Genomic DNA, 24,082 nt, shown 5'->3' with positions numbered 1-24,082 from the left:
TGATCGGCTATGAAAAGCCAACTGAAAATTATTCATGATTATTATTTGACCATGCTTGTCATTTTTGAACATCTTGGCATAGTTCTGTTATAATCTCCACCCAGCACAGCCAGAAGAGGACTGGCCACCCCTCATAGCCTGGTTCCTCTCTAGGTTTCTTCCTAGGTTTTGGCCTTTCTAGGGAGTTTTTCCTAGCCACCGTGCTTCTACACCTGCATTACTAGCTGTTTGGGGTTTTAGGCTGGGTTTCTGTACAGCACTTCGAGATATTAGCTGATGTACGAAGGGCTATATAAAATAAACTTGATTTAAAATCAGTAAATGATAAATGCAAGCAAGGTTGAACATGATTTGCAAAATCACTCACTTTAACCCTTTGACTGATTTAGCATAAGAAAACAATGTTCTCACATTTATTAAATAGTACATTATAGTGGTGACATGTAGGACAGAGACAGTGTTCACTTGGCCACTTCCTGCAGCTGGGGCTCTGGAGAAGAGAAAAGGGAGATTGTGAATAATGCTGGGTCGTATTCATTAGTGCATATCGTAGTAACACACTTTGCTAAATGAAAAAAAGCATTTATTTTTCGTTTGGTGCCTAATGAATACAACCATGGTTGATGGTCAATGAGTCATTTAAACCACCTGTGTCAAACTCATTCCATGGAGGGACGACTGGCTGGGTTTTCGCTCCTCCCTTGTACTTGATGAATTAAGGATACTAAATAGCAAAGAACTCCCCTTACTGGTTGTCTAGGTCTTAACACTAGGCCCACCATGGAATGACTGACACCCCTGCTTTAAGCATAGAATGAGTAAGCTATGTAGGGTGAGATGGTGGTATTACAATTTAGTCTGACTGAGCTACCAATAAATGCTACTACTGCAGTAGAGCTGGGCGACATGGACATAATCCATACCACAATAACGAGAAATCAAACAATACGTTAAAATGAATTTACACCCGTTACTTTTTATAGTACCCTTTAAACTACATTACATGTCGTAGCTATCTATTGTCCCCTTAGCAATTGCCCATATTTCAAAAATCACATCTACTGTAGGCAACTTATCATTATTAATGATATCAGTAAAATGGCTGATCATTTTCAGTTTATCGTCCAAGCTCTATACTGCAGTGCATGGCTTTGACGAACCTGTAAATTTGAAGTCAGGGAATTTGGTGAGGTCACCGGTCCCGTATAACCTCTGCAGTTTGGTGATCTCCTCTGAGACACCCTTTTCGTAAGAGGGGCCTGCATCAACAATCCCACCTGCTACAGCCCTGGAGGAAAGAGAAAGATGAGGAATTAACCTTAAACACTGTAGCATAGAATACACTACTCTGTTGAGGGCTGACCCTATTTAGTCGAGCAACATTTTTTTAAAGAATTACACACACACAGTTGAAGTCGGAAGTTTACAAAAACTGAGTTTAAATTATTTTGCTAAGGTGTTTCACAACCCCTGACATTTAATCATAGTAAAAATGCTCTGTCTTAGGTCAGTTAGGATCACCACTTCATTTTAAGAATGTGAAATGTCAGAATAGAGAATGATTCATTTCAGCTTTTATTTCTTTCATCACATTCCCAGTGAGTCTGAAGTTTACATACACTCAATTAGTATTTGGTAGCATTGCCTTTAAATTGTTTAACTTGGGTCAAACGTTTTGGGTAGCCTTCCACAAGCTCCCCACAATAAGTTGGGTGAATTTTTGCCCATTCCTCCTGACAGAGCTTGTGTAACTGAATCAGGTTTGTAGGCCTCCTTGCTTGCAGACGCCTTTTCAGTTCTGCCCACAACTTTTCTATGGGTTTGAGGTCAGGGCTTTGTGATGGCCACTCCAATACCTTGACTTTGTTGTCCTTAAGCCATTTTGTCACAACTTTGAAAGTATGCTTGGGGTCATTGTCTATTTGGAAGACCCATTTGCGACCAAGCTTAAATTTCCTGACTAATGTCGCTTCAATATAGCCACAAATTTCCATCCTCATGATGCCATCTATTTTGTGAAGTGCACCAGTCCCTCCTGCAGCAAAGCACTCCCACAACATGATGCTGCCACCCCCGTGCTTCACGGTTGGGATGGTGTTCTTCGGCTTGCAAGCCTCCCCCTTTTTCCTCCAAACATAACAATGGTCATTATGGCCAAACAGTTCTATTTTTGTAAAAGGTACAATCTTTGTCCCCATGTGCAGTTGCAAACCATAGTCTGGCTTTTTTTTTTTTTTTTTTTAGGTTTTGGAGCAGTGGCTTCTTCCTTGCTGAGCGGCCTTTCAGGTAACGTAGATATAGGACTTGTTTTACTGTGGATATAGATACTTTTGTACCGGTTTCCTCCAGCATCTTCACAAGGTCATTTACTGGGATTGATTTGCACTTTTTGCATCAAAGCACACTCATCTCTAGGAGACAGAACGCATCTCCTTCCTGAGCGGTATGACGGCTGCGTGGTCCCATGGTGTTCATACTTGCGTACTATTGTCAGTACAGATGAACGTGGTACCTTCAGGCGTTTGGAAATTGCTCCCAAGGATGCACCAGACTTGTGGAGGTCTACAATTTTTTTTCCTGAGGTCTTGGCTGATTTCTTTTGATTTTCCCATGATGTCAAGCAAAGAGGCACTGAGTTTGAAGGTAGGCCTTGAAATACATCCACAGGTACACCTCCAATTAACTCATTATGTCAATTAGCCTATCAGAAGCTTCTAAAGCCATGACATAATTTTCTGGAATTTTCCAAGCTGTTTAAAGGCACAGTCAACTTAGTGTATGTAAACTTCTGACCCACTGGAATTGTGATACAGTGTATTGTAAGTGAAATAATCTGTCTGTAAACAATTGTTGGGAAAATTACTTTTGTCATGCACAAAGTAGATGTCCTAAACGACTTGCCAAAACTATAGTTTGTTAACAAGAAATTTGTGGAGTGGTTGAAAAACAAGTTAATGACTCCAACTGTATATATTATTGTGTACAAAACACCTGTCTGATTTGCCCCTGTGAGTGGACTAATCCATCGTGGAGGCCTTGGGGATGGCACAGTCCATCACTCTAATACATGTGCTACTGAAAATGTATATGGTTATATTATAAGAACAATGGTGCAACAATAATATTTTAGAACATTCGCTTTCTCCCACATTGGCTAGTGGTTGCTGTCCGCGGTTCTGAAACACATCAGTGCGCTGTTGAATTGGCACCTTTTCCTAGACCATGTTGCTATATGCATTGTTGGATTCTAAACTTTGAAATTGAGATATTAAAGACATGATAGATCAGTCGCATAGTATATAAAGGAGTGAGATCTGTAGAAAGACGCTGTGGAATGTGCTGGGTGGACGGGAGGAGATCCCAGGATTGCTATACGGGAAACAGATGGACATCTGTGGCTTAGGAGGGGTTGAGGTGAGGAGGTCAGATCCCCGAAGGGAGTAATAAGGGTTTATTATCCTGTTACATCTTATGGTTCCACAGGAAGAGGGTAAGGATTGGAGAGAAGGAGGAGTGTCTAAAGGGGAGTATACCTGTGATGGTGAGAAATTGTTTTTTGTCTGAATACAGCTGTGTCGACCCTTTGGGAATAATTAAACTTGGTTAAGCTTCTCTAGTGTCCGTGAGTTATTTACTCTGAAAAATAAGAACCTAACAGCATAATAGCAAAGTTAACCAGCATATTGAAGTTGAACGATGCAGTGGCGGCAGCAGCAGAATGAGACGAAAAAACAGCCCTTGCCTTATTTACATTTACATTACATTTAAGTCCTTTAGCAGACGCTCTTATCCAGAGCGACTTACAAATTGGTGCATTCACCTTATGATATCCAGTGGAACAACCACTTTACAATAGTGCATCTAAATCTTTTAAGGGGGGGGGGGGTTAGAAGGATTACTTTATCCTATCCTAGGTATTCCTTAAAGAGGTGGGGTTTCAGGTGTCTCCTCTTATTGTCTAAGAGAAGTGAGGAAACAAACTTAATTAGGTCTAGAAATCAGTAGCCTAACTATTAAATGTGCCTGGCTTTATAAATCATGCACATAGTTGCATTTGGAAAGTATTCAGACCCCTTCACTTTGGAGCTGGTTTTCATCAAGGATCTCTGTACTTTGCCCCGTTCATCTTTCCCTCGATCCTAACTAGTCTCCCAGTCCCTGCCGCTGAAAATCATCCCAGCAGCATGATGCTGCCACCACCATGCTTCACCGTAGGGATGGTGCCAGGTTTCCTCCAGATGTGACACTTGCCATTCAGGCCCAGAGTTCAATCTTGGTTTCATCAGACCAGAGAATCTTGTTTCTCATAGAATACAGTTCTTTAGTGCCTTTTGGAAAACTCCAAGCGGGCTGTCAATTGCCTTTTACTGAAGAGTGGCTTCCGGAGAGACGGAGAGCACGATAAACACTGATGTTCTGTGGTGGTCATTGCAGCAGGGAGGAGAGACAACAGGTGATTGTCAAAGTCACTTACTGTCTTTTTTTTTTTGTAACACAGCCCGGCCTAATCAAACAGTGTGATTAAAGCGTCAGACAAGCTCAATGAATACAGTTGATTTGACTAAAACACAGAACAGACAAATCTTGGTCGACCAAGATTTTTTTTGGGGGGGGACAGCCCTACTGTTGTTGCAATGGGTGAGCTCAAGAAACCACATAACTAGTCAGCCCTATAATTATAATACCCTATAATGAGTCAGACATGTATACCCTATAAACACACCTTCAGCATCCTATGCGTTTCATGAATCTTGCCATCTTGACATATAGGGCCGGGTTCAGAAGGGGCACAACATTGAGGAACGTTCAGATAGAAATATATTATGTAAAATAAACCCTACTCTGACATGTACTGTATAATCAAGAATCAAGTCTGCCAGCTCTGTTCCTGACATTTCTATTTGCAACGTCCCAGAACGTTCACCTACTGAACATATGGCCCAGCCTTCTACAAATAGCTCTGCAGTGCTAAAAGGACGTGCAGACTCCCTGCCACCATCTCTGTCATGACATCACGGGTCATTCCACTTAAGCCTAGCTAACTTTTAGCCTACCAACATGAAGAAACATGTCAATTAGAGTAGGCCAGCAGTGACAGTAGGACAAATAGTGCGGTTATTTATTGCACTCACTTGCTCTTGGTGCTGTAGTCGCGGATCTTATCTAGGAATAGTTTCTGGATAGGGTCCAAGTCCTTGGCCCGGTTGAAGAGAACAGCAGACAGGCCGATATTCCTGCGCAGTGTCAATGACACCGCGGAGCGGAACAGCGAGGACAGACGGAATAGTTTATGAAGCGCCATACTGTCAAACAGAGAGAGGGACAAATTACAACAGTTAACTTTGACAGTAACGCTACCAAACTAGTTAAACTGAACATGGAACGTTATATTACCAGCGGAAACTAAACGGTGTATGTACAGTAGTTAGCTGAAGTTAACGGTTCCTCGCTAACTTAGCTACTGTAGATAACGTTAGCTGACGGTGGTAACGTGGCTGTGGAAACCCAACCCTGTGCATATCTTCCATACATGCATCTGAAGCAACAACAACAAAAAATACATGACACTAGCTAACTTACAGTATTAGTCGATCCTTGATAACGTTCCCTAGCTAGCTAGCACTCGCGTTATCATGTGTCTCTTACCAGCTAGCTATGACTTGTATTAGCATGAACATGTAAGATTTGTCGTTAATACAATGAAAAGTTTAACTCTGCTGGAAAAACACCACTCACCTTGAATTTGACACTCGTTCACAGAGTGATTACCCCAATGTGATAAGCAGCTTTGCATTGTGGGTATTTTTTCAATCGGTCGTGTTCGCGAACATCAACGCGCGTCCTGGCTGCGCATGTCTACAGCGATGTTCTTTTCAGCAGTACACATTTTTTATCATGGCAATGTGCACAGCTTTCATATCACTGACATAATAATTGTGCTTTATTTGCTACCTTATTTGGTATTTTATTTCTGAAATGAAAATCAAACTAGTCTATGCCTTGAAGGTGCATGTCTTTGCCACTGTGGCAAAGCACCAACTGTCACACAAAAAAACATACTTGCTGGATTTACACAACTGATTTCGTCATTCCCTCAACTTTTTTGTACAGTCCTCTAAATGTGTTTGTTTTTCTTTAGGCTATTGACATTTGGATGTGTAGTAATCTACTGATTGTATTAATCTCATTAATCTGATTTTAGTTGTCTATGATCTCCTGAAATAAAATACATAATTGTAATACTATAATTCATATAATTAATACTATAATACTATAAATACTATATATTTTTTTTTTCTTCACCTTTATTTAACCAGGTAGGCCAGTTGAGAACAAGTTCTCATTTACAACTGTGACCTGGCCAAGATAAAGCAAAGCAGTGCGACAAAAACAACAACACAGAGTTACACATAAACAAACGTACAGTCAATAACACAATAGAAAAATCTATGTACAGTGTGTGCAAATGTTGTAAGATTAGGGAGGTAATGCAATAAATAGGCCATAGAGGCAAAATAATTACAATTTAGCATTAACACTGGAGTGATAGATGTGCAGATGATGATGTGCAAGTAGAGACACAGGTGTAAAAGAGCAAAAATATATATATAATAATATGGGGATGAGGTAGTTGGGTGTGCTATTTACAGATGGGCTGTGTACAGGTACAGTGATCGGTAAGCTGCTCTGACAGCTGATGCTTAAAGTTAGAGAGGGAGATAAGTCTCCAGCTTCTGTGATTTTCAGTCATTGGCAACAGAGAACTGGAAGGAAAGGCAGCCAAAGTAGGTGTTGGCTTTGGGGATGACCAGTGAAATATACCTGCTGGAGCGTGTGCTATGGGTGGGTGTTGCTATGGTGACCAGTGAGCTGAGATAAGGCCTAGCAAAGACTTATAGATGACCTGGAGCCAGTGGGTTTGGCAACGAATATGTAGCGAGGGCCCGCCAACGAGAGCATACAGGTCGCAGTGGTGGGTAGTATATGGGGCTTTGGTGACAAAACAGATGGCACTGTGATAGACTACATCCAGTTTGCTGAGTAGAGTGTTGGAGGCTATTTTGTAAATGACATCGCCGAAGTCAAGGATCAGTAGGATAGTCAATTTTACGAGGGTATGTTTGGCAGCATGAGTGAAGGAGGCTTTGTTGCAAAATAAGAAGCCAATTCTAGATTTAATTTTGGATCGGAGATGCTTAATGTGAGACTGGAAGGAGAGTTTACAGTCTAACCAGACACCTAGGTATTTGTAGTTGTTCACATATTCTAAGTCAGAACCTGGCGTTGAAGCTCGTTTGGAGGTTTGTTAACACAGTGTCCAAAGAAGGGCCAGATGTATACAGAATGGTGTCGTCTGCGTAGAGGTGGATCAGAGAATCCCCAGCAGCAAGAGCAACATCATTGATATATACAGAGAAAAGAGTATATACAGAGAAAAAAATTTACTCTCTGTACTTTACTCTGTTCATCATTCCCTCATTCCTGACTAGTCTACCAATCCCTGCCGTTGAAAAACATCCCCACAGCATGATGCTGCCACCACCATGAGATGGTGCCAGGTTTCCTCCAGAAGTGACGCTTGGCATTCAGGCCCAGAGTTCAATCTTGGTTTCAGCAGACTAGAGAATCGTGTTTCTCATGGTCTGAGAGTCTTTCGGTGCCTTTTTGCAAACTCTAAGTGGTCTGTCAGGTTCCTTTTACTGAGGATTGTTTTCTGTCTGGCCACTCTACCATAAAGTCCTGATTGGTGGAGTGCTGCAGAGATGGTTGTCCTTCTGGAAGATTCTCCAAGCTTCATAGAGGGACTCTGAAGCTCCTTCAGAGTGACCATTGAGTTCTTGGTCACCTCCCTGACCAAGGTTCTTCTTTCCCGATTGCACAGTTTGGCCAGGCGGCCAGCTCTAGGAAGAGTCTTGGTGGTTCCAAACTTCTTCCATTTAAGAATGATGGAGGCCATTGTGTTCTTGGGGACCTTCAATGCTAGAGATATTTTTTGGTACCCTTCCCCAGATCTGTGCCTCAACATAATCCTGTCTTGGATCTCTACTGACAATTCCTTCGACCTCATGGCTTAGTTTTTGCTCTGACATGCACTGTCAACTGTGGGACCTTATATAGACAGGTGTGTGCGTTTCCAAATCATGTCCAATCAATTGAATTTACCACAGGTGGACTCTAATCCAGTTGTAGAAACATCTCAGGGATGATCAATGAAAACAGGATGCACCTGAGCTCAATTTCAAGTCTCATAACTACAGAGGTTCTGGATGGCCTGGAGCTCGGCCCCAGTGATGTACTGGGCTGTCCGCAACACCCTCTCTAGCGCTTTGCGATCAAGGGTGGTGTAATTGCCATACCAAGTGGTGATGAAACCAGTCACGATGCTCTTGATTGTGCAGCTGTATAATTTTTTGAGGATCTGAGGGCCCATGCCAAATCTCTTCAGCCTTCTGAGGTGAAAGAGGCGCTGCCTGTGCCCTGTTCATGACTGTGCGTGTGTGTGTGTGGACCATGTTAAGTCCTTAGTGATGTGTACGTGTGAGTTATGTGTTTATATAGGACCTCCTGCACCCACCTACCGTCAACCTATAATGTAAATGCAGAGCTATACAGAGCCCTCTGCATTGTTAATACATTTGGGATGCGCACAGCGATGCGGTAAGGAGCGAGAAGTCAGAGCATTCATACTTCTGGCGCTTCGGGGAGCTATCATAGGCATCCCCACCACTTGTAGTGATTCAGGGCTAATCTCTATAGCCATCCAGGTAATTACAAGCAATTGGCTAAACAAAAAGACAATGCTTTGCACACTCTTGGCATTCTCTCAACCTGCTTCACCTGGAATGCTTTTCCAGCTGTCTTGAAGGAATTCCCACATATTCTGAGCACTTGTTGGCTGCTTTTTCTATTTGCTATATATTCGTCAACTGTACTCTGATGTTTCACAAAAGTTTAGAACATTTTTATTCTCATAGATTGTACATATTGTAAATTAAAGATAAAATGTTTTGCTAAGAGTATTATTATATTATTAATCGATTGACTATGACTTTTTAAATTACCCAGCAGTGCTATTTGCAGAGTAAGCGCCAGATAAATGTTGCAATTCTTCAGCCATTCCTGAAACTACATAAGGACAGTACCAAAACAAATTATCTAATGATTCTGTCTCGTTGCAGCAAGATCTGCAGAGCTGGGATGGTTGTATCACCCATCTATATAACATTCTACTGGTTGCAATAATTTTGTATAATAATTTAAATTGAAAAGCTCTGTTTTGAATCCGGCTTCGTTTTGTGTATCAGTTCCATGTGTCATGGAATAGGTAACATCAAAAATCTCTTCCCAACTATTTTGCAATCTATGTGGCACAGCTGTCAATTTTTTGGTTCCTTAAATGAAACTGGTATACTTTTTATTTATCACAATTTTCTTTGACCAATTTTGGTCTTTAATGCAGGTCCCGACAGACAAGTTCCTTACTTTCTCCCCCTTCTACTTGCCTCTTCCATTTTTGCCGTAATGCTGCAATTAGTTGGTTGTAATTTTGAGTAGAGCAGACATTTCCATATATTTCCCCGATCTCTAGCCAGGAGTTCAAACTCATTTTCGTGTCTTTGAAATCCCGACAAGGTTTCATAAAGATGTTTTTTATTTGTGAACTTGTTCTGAAAGCCTTTCATCAAAGTACTCCATGTTTGTTGTCGAGGAAGTGAGTTTGTGAATATGAACAGAATATACCACCCCCACCTACCGTCAACCAATCATGTCAATGTTGAGCTATACGCAGCTATGCGGAGTCCTCCTCATTGTTACAAAATTTGGGTGGCGCACGCCGATGCGGTACAAAGCTTGATTTGGTGTTGCGTCACACACTCCGTACGGAGCCTCTGGGTTGCATTGCCAGAGCAAGCATAAATTGGCTTTACCTCCTCTCCTAGTTGGCTTTACCTCAGTCCTCTACTGTTTTTAATGTACATCTGTGATATTTATTACCCCCACCCAAGAGCGGGACAAGTGGCCCAGTTCGCAGCAGATCTCTGTTATTGGGCCTTTGCCCATGATGGAAAAAAGCTACAGAGGAGCATAACAGAGATCGAGAACTAGGCCAATTTGTGGTGGCTCAAGTTCAACCCCTTGAAGACCCAATGCTTACTCTTCTCCAGAAACCCCAAAAGAACTAAGCAAGTGCGCCGTAAACTGTATATACAGGCACTCCAGACGACCCCAATAGTTAAGTTCCTTGGGGTCACATTTCAAGAAAACATGTCCGGGAGTGCCCACATAGAATGCCTTGAGAAGGAGTGAAGGAAGCGAATGAACCACCTGAGGGTACTATGCAGAAAAAAAGGAGGAGCAACGCCCGGAACAGTCATCAGAGAGTACCAGAGATTAGAGGTCGACCTATTAATTGGCATGGCCGATTAATTAAGGCAAATTTCAAGTTTTCATAACAATCAGTAATCGGCATTTTTGGACGCCGATTATGGCCGATTACATTGCAATCCACGAAGAGACTGCGTAGCAGGCTGACCACCTGTTAGGCGAGTGCAGCAAGGAGCCAAGGCAAGGTGCTAGCTAGCATTAAACTTAGCTTATCTTTTTTTTATCTTAACATTATCACTAGTTAACTACACATGGTTGATGATATTACTAGTTTAACTAGCTTGTCCTGCGTTGCATATAATCAATGCAGTGCCTGTTAATTTATCATCGAATCACAGCCTACTTCGCCAAACGGGTGATGATTTAACAAAAGCGCATTCGCGTCAGGGTATATACAGCAGTTCGGGCCGCCTGGCTCGTTGCAAACTGTGAAGACCATTTCTTCCTAACAAAGACCGTAATTAGTTTGCCAGAATTTTACATAATTATGACATAACATTGAAGGTTGCGCAATGTAACAGCAATATTTAGACTTAGGGTTGCCACCCGTTCGATAAAATACTTAACGGTTCCGTATTTCACTGAAAGAATAAACGTTTTGTTTTCGAAATGATAGTTTCCGGATTTTACCATATTAATGACCTAAGGCTCATATTTCTGTGTGTTTATTATATTATAATTAAGTCTATGATTTGATATCTGATAGAGCAGTCTGACTGAGCGGTGGTAGGCAGCAGCAGGCTCGTATGCATTCATTCAAACAGCACTTTCCTGTGTTTGCCAGCAGCTCTTCGCAATGCTTGAACAGCACAGCGCTGTTTATGACTTCAAGCCTATCAACTCCCGAGATTAGGCTGGCAATACTATAGTGCCTATAAGAACATAAGTCAAAGGTATATGAAATACAAATAGTATAGAGAGAAATAGTCCTATAATTCCTATAATAACTACAACCTAAAATGTCTTAACTGGGAATATTGAAGACTCATGTTAAAAGGAAGCACCAGCTTTTTAGCATATTGCACTTTTCCTTTTTCCTCCAACACTGTGTTTTTGCATTATTTAAACCAAATTGAACATCTTTCATTATTTATTTGATACATTTATTTGATTTATGTATTATATAAAGTTAAAATAAAAGTGTTCATTCAGTATTGTTGTAATTGTCATTATTACAAATATATATATAAAAATCTTCCGATTTTGTCAGAAAACTTCAGACCATTCAAAACCTTAACATCAAGATTGCAGACAGACTCGCCACGTACACAAACACACACTAAATACATGAACTTTCAGGATTGAGAACAGTAGAGGAGAGGAAGGCTGTTCTGGGGTGCAGGTTTACCCTCAGGTCGGTGGACATTCCATCTCTGAAACCCATGATTCGGTGGAACAAGCTGTCCCGCCCAGATTTGTATCCAGCATTGAGCATATCACCTTTAAACCTCTTTAAAACATTTTTTAGAGTGGATATCTGATGGATTTTATACACTCTTATTCCCACTGATACAGTTGAAGTCAGAAGTTTACATACACCTTAGCCAAATACATTTAAACTCAGTTTTCACAATTCCTGACATTTAATCATAGTAAAAATTCCCTGTCTTAGGTCAGTCAGCATCACCACTTTATTTTAAGAAAGTGAAATTTTATTATTTATTTCAGCTTTTATTTCTTTCATCACATTCCCAGTGGGTCAGAAGTTTACATACACTCAATTAGTATTTGGTAGCATTGCCTTTAAATTGTTTATCTTGGGTCAAACGTTTCGGGTAGCCTTCCACAAGCTTTCCACAATAAATTGGGTGAATTTTTGCCCATTCCTCCTGACAGAGCTGGTGTAACTGAGTTGGGTTTTTAGGCCTCCTTGCTCGCACACACATTTTCTATAGGATTGAGGTCAGGGCTTTGTGATGGCCACTCTAATACCTTGACTTTGTTGTCCGTAAGCCATTTTGCCACAACTTTGGAAGTATGCTTGGGGTCATTGTCCATTTGGAAGACACATTTGCGACCAAGCTTTAACTTCCTGACTAATGCCTTGAGATGTTGCTTCAATATATATAGGTCTTGGCTGATTTCTTTTGATTTTAACATGATGTCAAGCAAAGAGGCACTGAGTTTGAAGGTAGGAAATACATCCACAGGTACACCTCCAATTGACTCAGGCTAATTGACATCACATATCAGAAGCTTCTAAAGCCATGACATAATTTTCTGGAATTTTCCAAGCTGTTTAAAGGCACAGTCAATTTAGTGTATGTAAACTTCTGACCCACTGGAATTGTGATACAGTGAATTATAAGTGAAATAATCTGTCTGTAAACAATTGTTGGAAAAATTACTTGTGTTATGCACAAAGTAGATGTCCTAACTGACTTGCCCAAACTATAGTTTCTTAACAAGAAATTTGTGGAGTGGTTGAAAAACGAGTTTTAATGACTCCAACAAAATGTATGTAAACTTTCGACTTCAACTGTAACTATTTGTTCAGCACTTTTGAAATGTACAGTGACAGAATTGAGAACATGGGCCGTTCTTACATTATTCTCCCTGTACATCAAGTCAGAACCGTAAGATAAATAAAGGGGGCATAGAAGCAGACAATGAAAGCTCTTACAATATTCAATGATTACATTTCTCTAGAACATGCTCTAGGCTACATGTGCAGAACAGTAGGCTAAGTTATGAGGGGGAAAGGGACCAAATTATTAGGGTGAGACACAAGGGCTACTAACAGCTTACTACACAACATACACTTAGTATTACTTTCTTAGCTACAGTATACATATCTCCCTGGCATATTACATTATTTATGCAGCAGCATACAATACATTTTTGGACTCAACTTGTTGTGCTGTGCTCACTTAAGGAAGGTGGCAAACTTTGTCATCAATGTCTGGCATTCTCTGGATTTATGGTGCTTTCAAGACAACAAGGTCGAATCATGACATCAGTGATCTTCAGGTCGGAGCTCTAGAAAGAGGCACGAGTTCACCACTTGGAATTCCGAGTTGTATGACCGAGTTGGAGCTAGTTTTTTTCGGAGTTCCCAGTTGTCTTGAACTGACTGAAGTCTGAGATCACCCAGTTCCGACGTTTCCAGTTGTTTGAACATGGCAGAAGTCGTGCTGGATTGACAGCAATGCCATTGGAACAATCTTTTCTGTAGCCAATGATCTTGACATGATTTTCGAGCTCTCTCTGTAGATTTTGCTGTGACGTACTGTAGAGTCCCCATGAGTGACAGAACACTGAGCCAATCACAGCACAACTAGAGAACATAACTAACTCCTATGCTCCGTATTTTCCACTGGCTGCCCCACCACCACAGACAGCACTGAGCTAGGCTGAAACACCTGCATTTTGGAGCTGCCTTACTCAAGAAAGCAAAAAACTGAACTATTAACTTTTTTACTTTTTTTTGCAAACTGATATGTGACACATTATTTTGGCGTTAATACATGCAAAACAGGCAACAAAAAAAGTTTATTTTAGCTAAACAGTTGGTGCTCTTCCCCACCTGCCCTGAATGATGGGTCACCACTGGGTATAATATTTGTTTATCTGTAACTTTCTCACTCATCATTATTCACGATTCATTCAGGACTGTCGTAATTATGGTATTTTGCAGTACAGAGGGTGCTTATATACCTTAAAAGGAGCCAATAGTGTACCACATAGTCCACAGGTATAAAATTGTACGTTTAGAAAATGTACACTTTTGCCTTTTTAGGGTACCACCAGTGATAAAGCCAGTTGTTCCTTTTAAGTGGCAAAAATGTACCTCTTCTCTATATCAAGTCCCTCACGTGTACACGCCTCTTTGCTATACCAATTTTGACACCAACGGAGCAAATTCAGGGAGAAGCCCAGTCCAGGACTCAAACCTGGGCGCTGCAATTGTCAAGCTAACACCCTAACCATTACAACCAAGAGGTCTGTACCTCTTGACAAGGTCGCTCAGTGTTGCGTTATGGTCGCTACAATATTAAATTAGTTAGTTATTGTCACATGCTCTTATGTAAGCCTTTATAAAAACTTCAGAACTGGCACCAGACATGCTCAAACGTTAATATAACAATACACCACTTAAAAACTGGTACAACACATCCATTCAAGGTTGGTGAAAAACAACTGACTGAAAGCTACACCCCCACTAATCCACACGTCCACCCTGGGAAGCAGAAATGTACCTTCACATGTGTACCTCTGAAGGTACATTGCGTATATTGCTCTTTTGTACCCCAGGGAACAATACTGTACCCTAACCGTGTGTGTAAACAGTGCCTGCCGACATTTGGACTGCAGTGACCAGAATGAATTGAATGTTAAGTGTGTGTGAATGTGAATCCACACACATGGGGAATTAAGGTGTGGTCTTTGTGGATCCACTAGGGGACAACACTTGTTTTTTCTCCTTTGGTACCTTATGCATCAGTAGAAAACAAAATCTAGATCAGGGAATCATTTGGTCCTGTGCTTAAAAGGAGGTAGTGCATAATTCATAAGAACACACACTACAATTCTAAATGGGCTTTGACGGCAGTGAAAATATCCCCAACCCCCAAGACTTAGGAGCCATGACTCAGTGAGAGCTGTATGTAGATTCAAAACTTTATTTATGGAATACAGTGTAGAAAGCGTTTTTCCAGTCAAAGCAAATGGCTTGCACAATTACACACAGTGGAAATAAAGCCACAGAGAAATAAAAAGGAAGAAACCCTGCTCTCTCTCATTCCATACTGCCTTATTCTGGCTATAGTGAGGTAATGCATCCTCTGAAAACCCAAGCAAAGGACTGACCCACCTGCAGCTGTGTGTGATGCACACAGCTCTACACACCACCACAACACTGCCTACCTCTAGTACTGTGTCGCAAAATGGCACCCTATCCCCGGCCGATATTTTGCACTACTCCTCACTGAAACTGTAGTCCATCCAATTATTGATGGCCCTGCTACCCCCTAAAAGTTGCCTTATAGGCCATGGTAGAGGTCGTCGTATGGCTGGCTCTAGACAAGTGCTTGAGAGAGGTGAGTAGCATGCCTGAAGTATGGGAAAGACGGGAGGAGGGTGGTTGGAAATTCATTTTACAGACTGCCTGTCTGACTATCCATCTGGAACAGCTAGTATAATTCCCTCTACCTCTTCCTCAATCCTTCCTTCCTTCTCTCAATCTTTCACATGCACACCCCCCAGGCACTGATCCTGCTCTGTTTATAGTCTCAGCAGAGAGAGAAAGATGAGCCGAAGGAAGAAAGGAACAGATTGGGAAGAGTAAGTAAGCCCAAAATGGTATTGGGTTGTTCTTGTATATCACAAACAATGTACAGAGAAGAGTGTTGTTCATTTCTGCGGAAACATAGAACCGGAACAAGAACACTAACTAGACTGGAGAACACACACAGAATCATCCACCCCCCTCCCTCTTCTCCCCTTCCCCCGGCTGGAACCGGCCTTCCCGCCACATCTTAAAAAATACGACAACATGGAATCAAAAAAAGAAATACATAATTAAATAGGGCTGCAAAACGCAATAGGATGCCAACGCAATAAACTAAAGATAATAATCATAAATCGAATAATAATATACAAATACGGATCTAGCCAACCCCCCGCAGTTTTAGGAACATAGCATGGTTGAAATAAAAAAGGAAGAAACTTTCAAATCCAAAAATCACAGAACTCTCTTACAGTGTATTTAACATGATATCCAAGCAGAGAGCCCATTCACCGAGATTCATATATTTTTTTTTATCCAACGTCATTTAAGTCACGTGATCACGAGAAAGATAGTAAATGTACAATCCTGCTAGAATGATAATCTCTATGTGAGAATCTCTGGAGACGCAGAAAGATCTTTTTTATTTACCAATAATAACCCCGTCGTAATTTTTGTCATCATGCACTAAATAGGAACAGCTACTTTGTTACATTACACACAATTTAAAAAAAGACGTTTTTTTCTCTTTACATATGATTTTTCTTCTTCTAATTTTCCTTTCTTTTTTGAAAAACAAAACCGGAAACGATAGAATAACTAAAATAAAGAGCTCATTCAGAGTACATCATCATCATTATTATCATTTTAGCCTTGTGTGACCTAACACAGCACAGCTGTCGTATGAACGCACAGAGAAGGAAAGCGGGAGGGAGGAAGGATAGGAGGCGGCTTCATTGACCCATAGACCTCACCTATTCCCCAGTGTATAGAGAGAATGCAGTAGTGTAGGGTTGGGGACAGTGTGGCTGGCACTACAGCCAGAGAATGCCCCCTTAAATAACTGGTCTGGAGTCAGATCTCCCTACCCAAGTCCATTCCTCAACTCATTTCAAGTCAAACTAAAAACTGACTCTGGACCAGTGTTGAAGGGGACAGTCTCCATCTACACCAGGAGTGATAGTGGTGCCTGGTTCCAACCTGCACTGCTTGAGGGTAGGATAGGGTTGGTTTGGAGTGGGGATAGAGTTAAGGGCGTAGGGGTGTGGAGGGTTAGAGGGGTTGGGTAGCCGTCAAAGGGGTGAGAGGGGGTTTGTCATTCCTTAGTTCTGCATCTGCTCAAAAAACTTGTAGGTGGGGTTCTCATAGCCATTCTGCTGCATCTTGGACAAGTGGCGCTCCTCAGGGGTGACTGCTGCATCCACCTGCAGAACAGAGAGAGATGTGTTACACACAAAATATGGTATGTCCTCGTACACCAGGGGTGTCAAAGTCATTCCACGGAGGGCAAAGTGTCTGCGGGTTTTTGTTTTTTCAGTTCAATTAAGACTTAGACAACCAGGTGAGGGGAGTTCCTTACTGATTAGTGACCGTAATTCATCAATCATGTACAAGGGTGGAGCGAAATCCCGCAGACAGTCGTCCATCCGTGGAATGTGTTTGACACGTGTCATACACTATTGCCGTTTTTTTGTTGTTGTTGTTGTTAAACGAGTGGGGGCGGTTCCCACTCCTTACATGTTTACTGATGCAGTAGGATGGATTCGTACCCATGCAGACACGGTACATGTGCACTGTTTACCTTCTACACAGACTTTAGATTCAAGTCTCAAACAAACTCATAAACAACAGAAATAGAGACAGGAAACACTGAGCCAAAGTCAAAAACAGTACACGCATGCATAGCATATATTTTTACTACCCTTGTGGAGACCTAAAATTGATTTCCATTCAAAATCCTTTTGTCCTAATCACAAACCTAACCCTACCTCCTAACCCTAGCCTTTGTTCTCGTGGGAGAATTTCCCTTGTTTTACTATCCTTGTGGGGACGTTTAGGGGATTTCCGGTACCCACTAGGATAATAATACAAGTCCACACATCTCCTCTACCCCTCACCTCGACGACTCCGTGGTGGATGGACGTGTACTGCTTCTTCCTCAGCATCACCAGGGTGATGACGATGACGGTCGCTATGACGATGCCTCCCACCATCAGCCCGATGATGGCGCCCTTGTTAGAGCCGACATCCTCGGCGAAGAACACCTAGAGAGAGGAGAGAAAGAGGGAGAGTGAGAAAAAGAGAGGGACTGTAAATCACACTGCACAACCAATCACAAATACTGACTGGATTTATGGACAGATCTGGGGTCAGGAGTTCAAGGCATTAAGGTGAAATTAAGTTGGAGAGAGTATGAATAATTTGGGGTTTGGACAGAATACAAAAGACATGATTAAGGTTCAGAGTTGGGATTAAGGTTCAGAGTTACATTATCGAGGGATTTTAGAGGTAAGCTTAAAGTTGTGTTACATAATTTTTTTCCTTATTTAATGAGGAAAATTGTAAATGTATAAGAGATTTAATTGGGCACAAAACTCATTTTTGGAAGTGTGAATGTGTGTGTGTCGCGTTTTCAATTTCTGACAGCGTTCATCTGAGGACAATTATAAATTAGCGCTGGTGTGAAACTAACATCCTGGCATCGTAGACGCCAGTTACCAACCCTGGTCGCCTTGGTTACCATGCCAATGGTCAGCCAATACATATGAATAGACATATGGATATACCCATATGGGCATGGATACAGTCATGGATATGTCTGGGATAACTCCATGATGCTTGTATCTGCGGCCATTTATGAAAAGAGTGCAAATATACAAAATGGAGTAGTGTGTATGTGTACCAGCTTTGGTGGTATGTGTGTGTATAGATACCAGTTTCTGGTGGTGCACTTCGAATCCGGTGCTGTGCCTCTCCTCTGCCTCCATCCTGAGCTCAGGGATCTCCTCTGGCTTCAGACCAGACACTGGTCGTGTTGGAAAGCCTCTATCAGGAAAAGGGCGGGCATCCACAGGTTCAACTAGGGAGAGAGCGAAAGTGAAAAGGGAGGATGAGTATTTTCTTAATATAGTTTCACTTTGATCTCATCCCTGTCAAGACCCTGACAGCTGTCTACAATCAGTTCTGGATCCGGTACATTTATATATATATTTATAACATGGTTCTATGTATAGTACACCTACCCTGGTTCTGTCTGTTCCCACCCTGATTATGGGTGTATACCCTGGTAGTCTGTACTATACCTACACCCTGATTCTGGGTGTATTGATCATAGCTTAAGGCACACCTACCCTGGTTATCTGTGTTGACCTGGTTGAAGCTCTCGGGGTGGATGAAGCCCAGTCCGTCCAGGCCCATGTCCAGGTCTTCTTCCTGGGGCAGCAGGTCCAGGGAAGCCCTGGTGCTGTCTGGAAGACTGTCGGGCATCAGGGCGTCATTTCCGTAGCTCACCCGCACGTCACTCTGCAGGTTGGACAGCTGCTGGGCCATATCTGCCTGCTCCTTCTGCAACAACTCTGGAGAGGGAAGGAGAGAGGGAGGGGAAGAGGAGATGGAGGAAAAGGAAGAGAATAAGGTGGGAGAAAGAAGAAAATAGAAAAAGGGGAAGAAGGTGAAAGACAGCAGCAGAGGGAGGATGAAGAGAGTGAGCGAGATAAGAATAGAAAGAGGAGGATGGAAGGTGTAAGAAACAAGGAAAACCAGGGTAGAGAGAGAAAAGGAGAGAAAACAACACTGTTGCAGTAGAATGGTAAATGACTAACTGAACAATTATGATTATTTATTAGTACATACAAAGACAACAATAAAATAGGATCAATAGAATAAGTCCCAAATGGCCACCATTTCCTATATACAGTGCATACGGAAAGTATTCAGACCCCTTGACAATTTTCCATGTTTTGTTACGTTATAGCCTCAGGGACTATGGTGGTCTGCTTGAAACATGTAGGTATTACAGACTCAGTCAGGGAGAGGTTGAAAATGTCAGTGAAGACACTTGCCAGTTGGTCCGCGCATGCTTTGAGTACACGTCCTGGTAATCCATCTTTGTGAATGTTGACCTGTTTAAAGGTTTTATTCACATCGGCTACCGAGAGCGTTATCACACAGTCATCCAGAACAGCTGGTGCGCTCAAATGCTTCAGTGTTGCTTGCCTCGAAGTGAGCATAAAAAGGCATTTAGCTCGTCTGGTATGCTTGTGTCACTGGGCAGCTCGCGTCTGAGTTTCCCTTTGTAGTCCGTAATAGTTTAAGCCCTGCCACATCCGATGAGCGTCAGAGCTGGTGTAGTAGGATTCAATCTTAATCCTGTATTGACGCTTTGCTTGTTTGATAGTTCGTCTGAGGGCATAGCGTTATTTCTTATAGGTGTCCAGATTAGTGTCCCACTCCTTGAAAGCGGCAGCTCTAGCCTTTAGCTCGATCCGGATGTTGCCTGTAATCCATGTCTTCTGGTTGGATATGTACATCTGGTCACTATGGGGACGACGTCGTCGATGCACTTATTGATGAAGCCGATGACTGAGGTGGTATACTCCTCAATGCCATTGGATGAATCCCGGGAACATATTCTAGTCTGTGCTAGCAAAACAGTCCGCTCCATCTGACCACTTCTGTATTGAGCAAGTCACTGGTACTTCCTGCTTTAGTTTTTGCTTGTAAGCAGGAATCAGGAGGATAGAATTATGGTCAGTTTTGCCAAATGGAGGGCAGGGAAGAGATTTGTATGCATCTGTGTGTGTGGAGTAAAGGTGGTCCAGAGTTTTTTTCCCCTCTGGTTGTGACATGCTGGTAAAAATGTGGTAAAACTGATTTAAGTTTGCCTGCATTAAAGTCCCTGGCCACTAGGAGCGACGCTTCTGGGTGAGCATCTTCTTGTTTGCTTATGGCCTTATAGAGTTCATTGAGTGCGCGCTTAGTGCCAGCATAGGTCTTTGGTGGTAAATAGATGGCTACGAATATTACAGATGATAACTCTTGGTAGATAGTGTGGTCTACAGCTTATCATAAGGTACTCTACCTCAGGCAAGCAATACCTCTAGACTTCTTTAATATTGGACATCGTGCACCAGCTGTTATTGACAAAAGGACACCCCCCCCTCACCCCTTGTCTTACCAGACGTAGCTTCTCTGTTATAGACTGTTCTCTCTGCTACCGCACGGAAAACGGTACCGGAGCGCCAAGTCCAGCTCTAAAAGGCTTCTTAACAGCTACTACCCCCAAGCCATAAGACTCCTGAACAGCTAATCAAATGGCTACTCGGACTATTTGCATTATCCCCCCATCCCCATTTTTACGCTGCTGGTAATCTCTGTTTACTATCCATGCATTGTCACTTTACCTCTACCTACATGTACATATTACCGTAATTACATCGACTAACCGGTGCCCCACACATTGACTCTGTACCGGTACCCCCTGTATATAGCATCTCGCTATTTTATTGTTGCTCCTTAATTATTAGTTATTTTTCTTATTACTATTTTTTACTTCAGTTTATTTGTTTTAATTGCATTGTTGGTTAAGGGCTTGTAAGTAAACATTTCACTGTAAGGTCTACACCTGTTGTATTCAGTGCATGTGACAAATAACATTTGATTTGAAGACAATGCAGCAGTGGCTTTGAGACAAGTCTCTGAATGTCCTTGAGTGGCCCAGCCAGAGCCCGGACTTGAACCCGATCGAACATCTCTGGAGAGACCTGAAAGATAGCTGTGCAGTGACGCTCCCCATCCAACCTGACAGAGCTTGAGAGGATCTGCAGAGAAGATTGGAAGAAACTCCCCAAATCCAGGTGTGCAAAGCTTGTAGCGTCATACCCAGGAAGACTCAAGGCTGTAATCGCTGCCAAAGGTGCTTCAACAAAGCACTGAGTAAAGGGTCTGATTACTTATGAAATTGTGATATATATATATTTTTTTATACATTTGTACAAATTTATAAAAACCTGTTTTTGCTTTGTCATTACGGGTTATTGTGTGTAGATTGATGAGGGGGGAAAACGATTTAATCCATTTTAGAATAAGGCTGTAACCTAACAGAATGTGGAAAAAGTCAAGGGCTCTGAATACTTTCAGAATGCTCTGTAGGTACCTTATGGGCCCTGGTCAAAAGCAGTGCACTATATAGGGACTTCCTCAGGCACTTCACTTGAAACACAATGTCACGCTCTGTTCTCATTTGTTTTAATGAAAGGAGAAAAGCAAACCAATGTCTGTGTTGCTGGGAGGCGGTGTGTGTGTGCGAGCAGAGGGCAGGGGAGCAGCCTGAGAGGAGGGGAAACTAGACAGAGTCCGAGACTGACTCAGACACAGATGGTTCGGTGACGCACACAACTCAAGACCCAGACAAACACAGAGAGGGAGGGAGTGGGAAGGAGACGTTATAGTTATTGATTTGACGGAGGTGGAGGCGAGAATTGAGAGATGTCATGATGTTATATGATTATCTGTATCACGAATGACAGTGAAAGTGGATGAGGGTTTTGTGGATATAAACTATGGATAGTGGTTGGTGACAGTGTGGTTACTGGTTCATATGAGTTAATGCTTGCACACAGACCCGGTCAACCTTTACCTGGTTAATGAAGGAGAGAAGAGACTGAAAATAACACTCACCAACTTGGTCCTGGATATCGTCGGCCACTCCGGGCACCTTGTAGAGCAGACCCAGGGACTGGTTCATCCTCTCCTCAATCACACGCAGGTGGGTCAGTACCTACAAGTACATTTGAATGCTATTTAATAAAAAGCTATCTTCTGTGAGCCGTACATGTCAGGAGTTTACCAAAATACCCTTCAGCGGTGTATAGGTGTTTATGCGTGTGAGCACATTTTTGCATTGGGAGTGGATGAGAACTGTTGTTTCAAGGTTTATTCTTTTATTTGGTACAAATGGCAAATATTTTGTTTTTTCTGCACTGGAGAGGAGTAGAAGGCGCTCAACCAACGTGAGACGAGGTGCGTGCAAAAAGTAATAAGGACATCAATAAAAATCTTTATTCATCTAATTCGAGTTCAAATCAAATTGTTGTTTCGGCCTTCACTGGCCTTCATGAGAATGACAACAAAATGACTGTCACCATGTAAAACACATTAAAATGTGTTTTTTTTAAAAGGGCCTTAGTGGGCTTATTACCTGGGGTCGGATCTGTGCGGCCTTCTTGGGGTCGACCATGCGGACGTGCTCAAAGTGTTTAAGGGTGTGCTGTCTGTCCTTCTGCTCTGCACGGACATACTTCTTCAATAGGCTGAACACATGACGAGGCTAGAGAGAAAGGGGGGGGTAGAGGGAGAGAAAGGAGGAGAAAAGGAAAAAAGGGGTCGTCGGTCTGTGTGTGGGGGGGGAGTAAGACAATGGTAGGAGGATCCATATCTACTGTATGTGTATGTGTCCCTACCCTGGGTGGCTGGGACTGCAGGGTGGTTCGGTGGCTCTACAGGGCCAGGCAACAATGTGTGTGTGTCTGTACTCTCTACCTGTGTGTTTATACTCTGTTACTATGTACTCTCTACCTACCCTGGGTGGTTCGGCCTGCAGGGAGGTCAGGTAGCTCTCCAGGGCCAGGCGGCGATGGTCATTGAGCAGGGCCTCAACCCGGGCCATGTGAGTCTCAACCAGCTGCTGCCGCTCACTGGCTGCCTCCTGCTCCAGGGCCTCCACCTTCTCCTGGAAACGCTGTGTGATAGACACACACACACACACACACAAATTATTATACATGATACAAACATATTTAACATAGATGATAGGTTCATGATAAGACACACATAGTATATGATACACACACACACAAATAAAAATGATAGACAGTAAGAATCCCGAACACCACCACGCTATTATCAAATATTCAGACACACAACACCTATGGACATTGACAGTCACTGATTTAGCATTTATTAATATGTTTGAGTATCCTCTGTGTGTCTGACCTGGATGACAGCCTTCTTATCAGCACGAGGTAGACTCTTGGCCTCCCGCTCTGCCTCCTCCCACTCCCTCATCACCTACACACATGCAAGAAGAAAGGCAGGTTACTGCTGTATCTAACCCCTTCCTCTCCCTACCCTTCTCTTTCTTTCCTTCCTTTCCATGTATTTTCACCTCGACAGTGTCTTCGCTTCCACCCTTCCCTCACTCTCGACCCTCCCCAACCTCACCCCTTCTCCATCCTCCCTCCACATCTCCTCCCCTCCACCCCACCCTCCACCTTTGCCCCCCCCCTACCCTTCTCGCTCCCTCTATCTTACCTGGGACATCCTCTCGCGGTGTTTGGCCTCCAGGCTCTCCTTGGCCTTGGCAAAGTGGGCGTGTTCGTTGTCATCCCCAGGTGTCTCCAGATAACGGTCCACAGCGTTGGGAGAGCTGGGGGCGGCGGTGGGCACTGGGTGGTGGGGGGAGCAGGGTAG

At 42.6% G+C, this 24,082-nt stretch overlaps 2 protein-coding genes across 4 annotated transcripts in view; both read right to left on the bottom strand.

Annotated features, from left to right (window-relative positions):
* Nucleotides 1-381: 381 nt before the first annotated feature.
* Nucleotides 382-5,847, bottom strand: LOC120051217 (ATP synthase-coupling factor 6, mitochondrial-like). 2 transcript variants are annotated; one of them, XM_038997954.1, is made up of 4 exons: nucleotides 5,737-5,847; nucleotides 5,133-5,303; nucleotides 1,161-1,288; nucleotides 382-490 (listed from the first exon to the last, which is right to left on the bottom strand). In XM_038997954.1, the coding sequence occupies exons 2-4, from the start codon at nucleotides 5,300-5,302 to the stop codon at nucleotides 462-464; spliced, it is 327 nt and encodes a 108-aa protein (XP_038853882.1). In that variant the 5' UTR covers nucleotide 5,303; nucleotides 5,737-5,847; the 3' UTR covers nucleotides 382-461. The 2 variants fall into 2 exon arrangements, with proteins under 2 accessions (XP_038853882.1, XP_038853881.1); XM_038997953.1 differs by lacking the exon at nucleotides 5,737-5,847 and adding an exon at nucleotides 5,647-5,671.
* Nucleotides 5,848-14,987: 9,140 nt separating this feature from the next.
* LOC120051216 (amyloid-beta A4 protein-like) overlaps nucleotides 14,988-24,082 on the bottom strand; it is a 37,517-nt gene continuing 28,422 nt past the window's right edge. For both annotated transcript variants that reach the window (XM_038997952.1, XM_038997951.1), the window contains 9 exons: nucleotides 23,924-24,057; nucleotides 23,606-23,680; nucleotides 23,193-23,351; nucleotides 22,812-22,940; nucleotides 22,292-22,391; nucleotides 18,964-19,188; nucleotides 18,547-18,692; nucleotides 17,731-17,877; nucleotides 14,988-17,037 (listed from right to left, as the gene is read on the bottom strand). In XM_038997952.1, the coding sequence (XP_038853880.1) occupies nucleotides 16,936-17,037; nucleotides 17,731-17,877; nucleotides 18,547-18,692; nucleotides 18,964-19,188; nucleotides 22,292-22,391; nucleotides 22,812-22,940; nucleotides 23,193-23,351; nucleotides 23,606-23,680; nucleotides 23,924-24,057 (1,217 nt within the window). In that variant the 3' untranslated portion in view covers nucleotides 14,988-16,935. The remainder of the gene's footprint in view (nucleotides 17,038-17,730; nucleotides 17,878-18,546; nucleotides 18,693-18,963; nucleotides 19,189-22,291; nucleotides 22,392-22,811; nucleotides 22,941-23,192; nucleotides 23,352-23,605; nucleotides 23,681-23,923; nucleotides 24,058-24,082) is intronic.

The sequence above is a fragment of the Salvelinus namaycush genome, chromosome 7, assembly GCF_016432855.1.
Source record: "Salvelinus namaycush isolate Seneca chromosome 7, SaNama_1.0, whole genome shotgun sequence".
Classification (NCBI taxonomy): domain Eukaryota; kingdom Metazoa; phylum Chordata; class Actinopteri; order Salmoniformes; family Salmonidae; genus Salvelinus; species Salvelinus namaycush.
The sequence above is the reverse complement of the archived record's forward strand: the minus strand, read 5'-3'. Positions and strand labels throughout refer to the sequence as shown.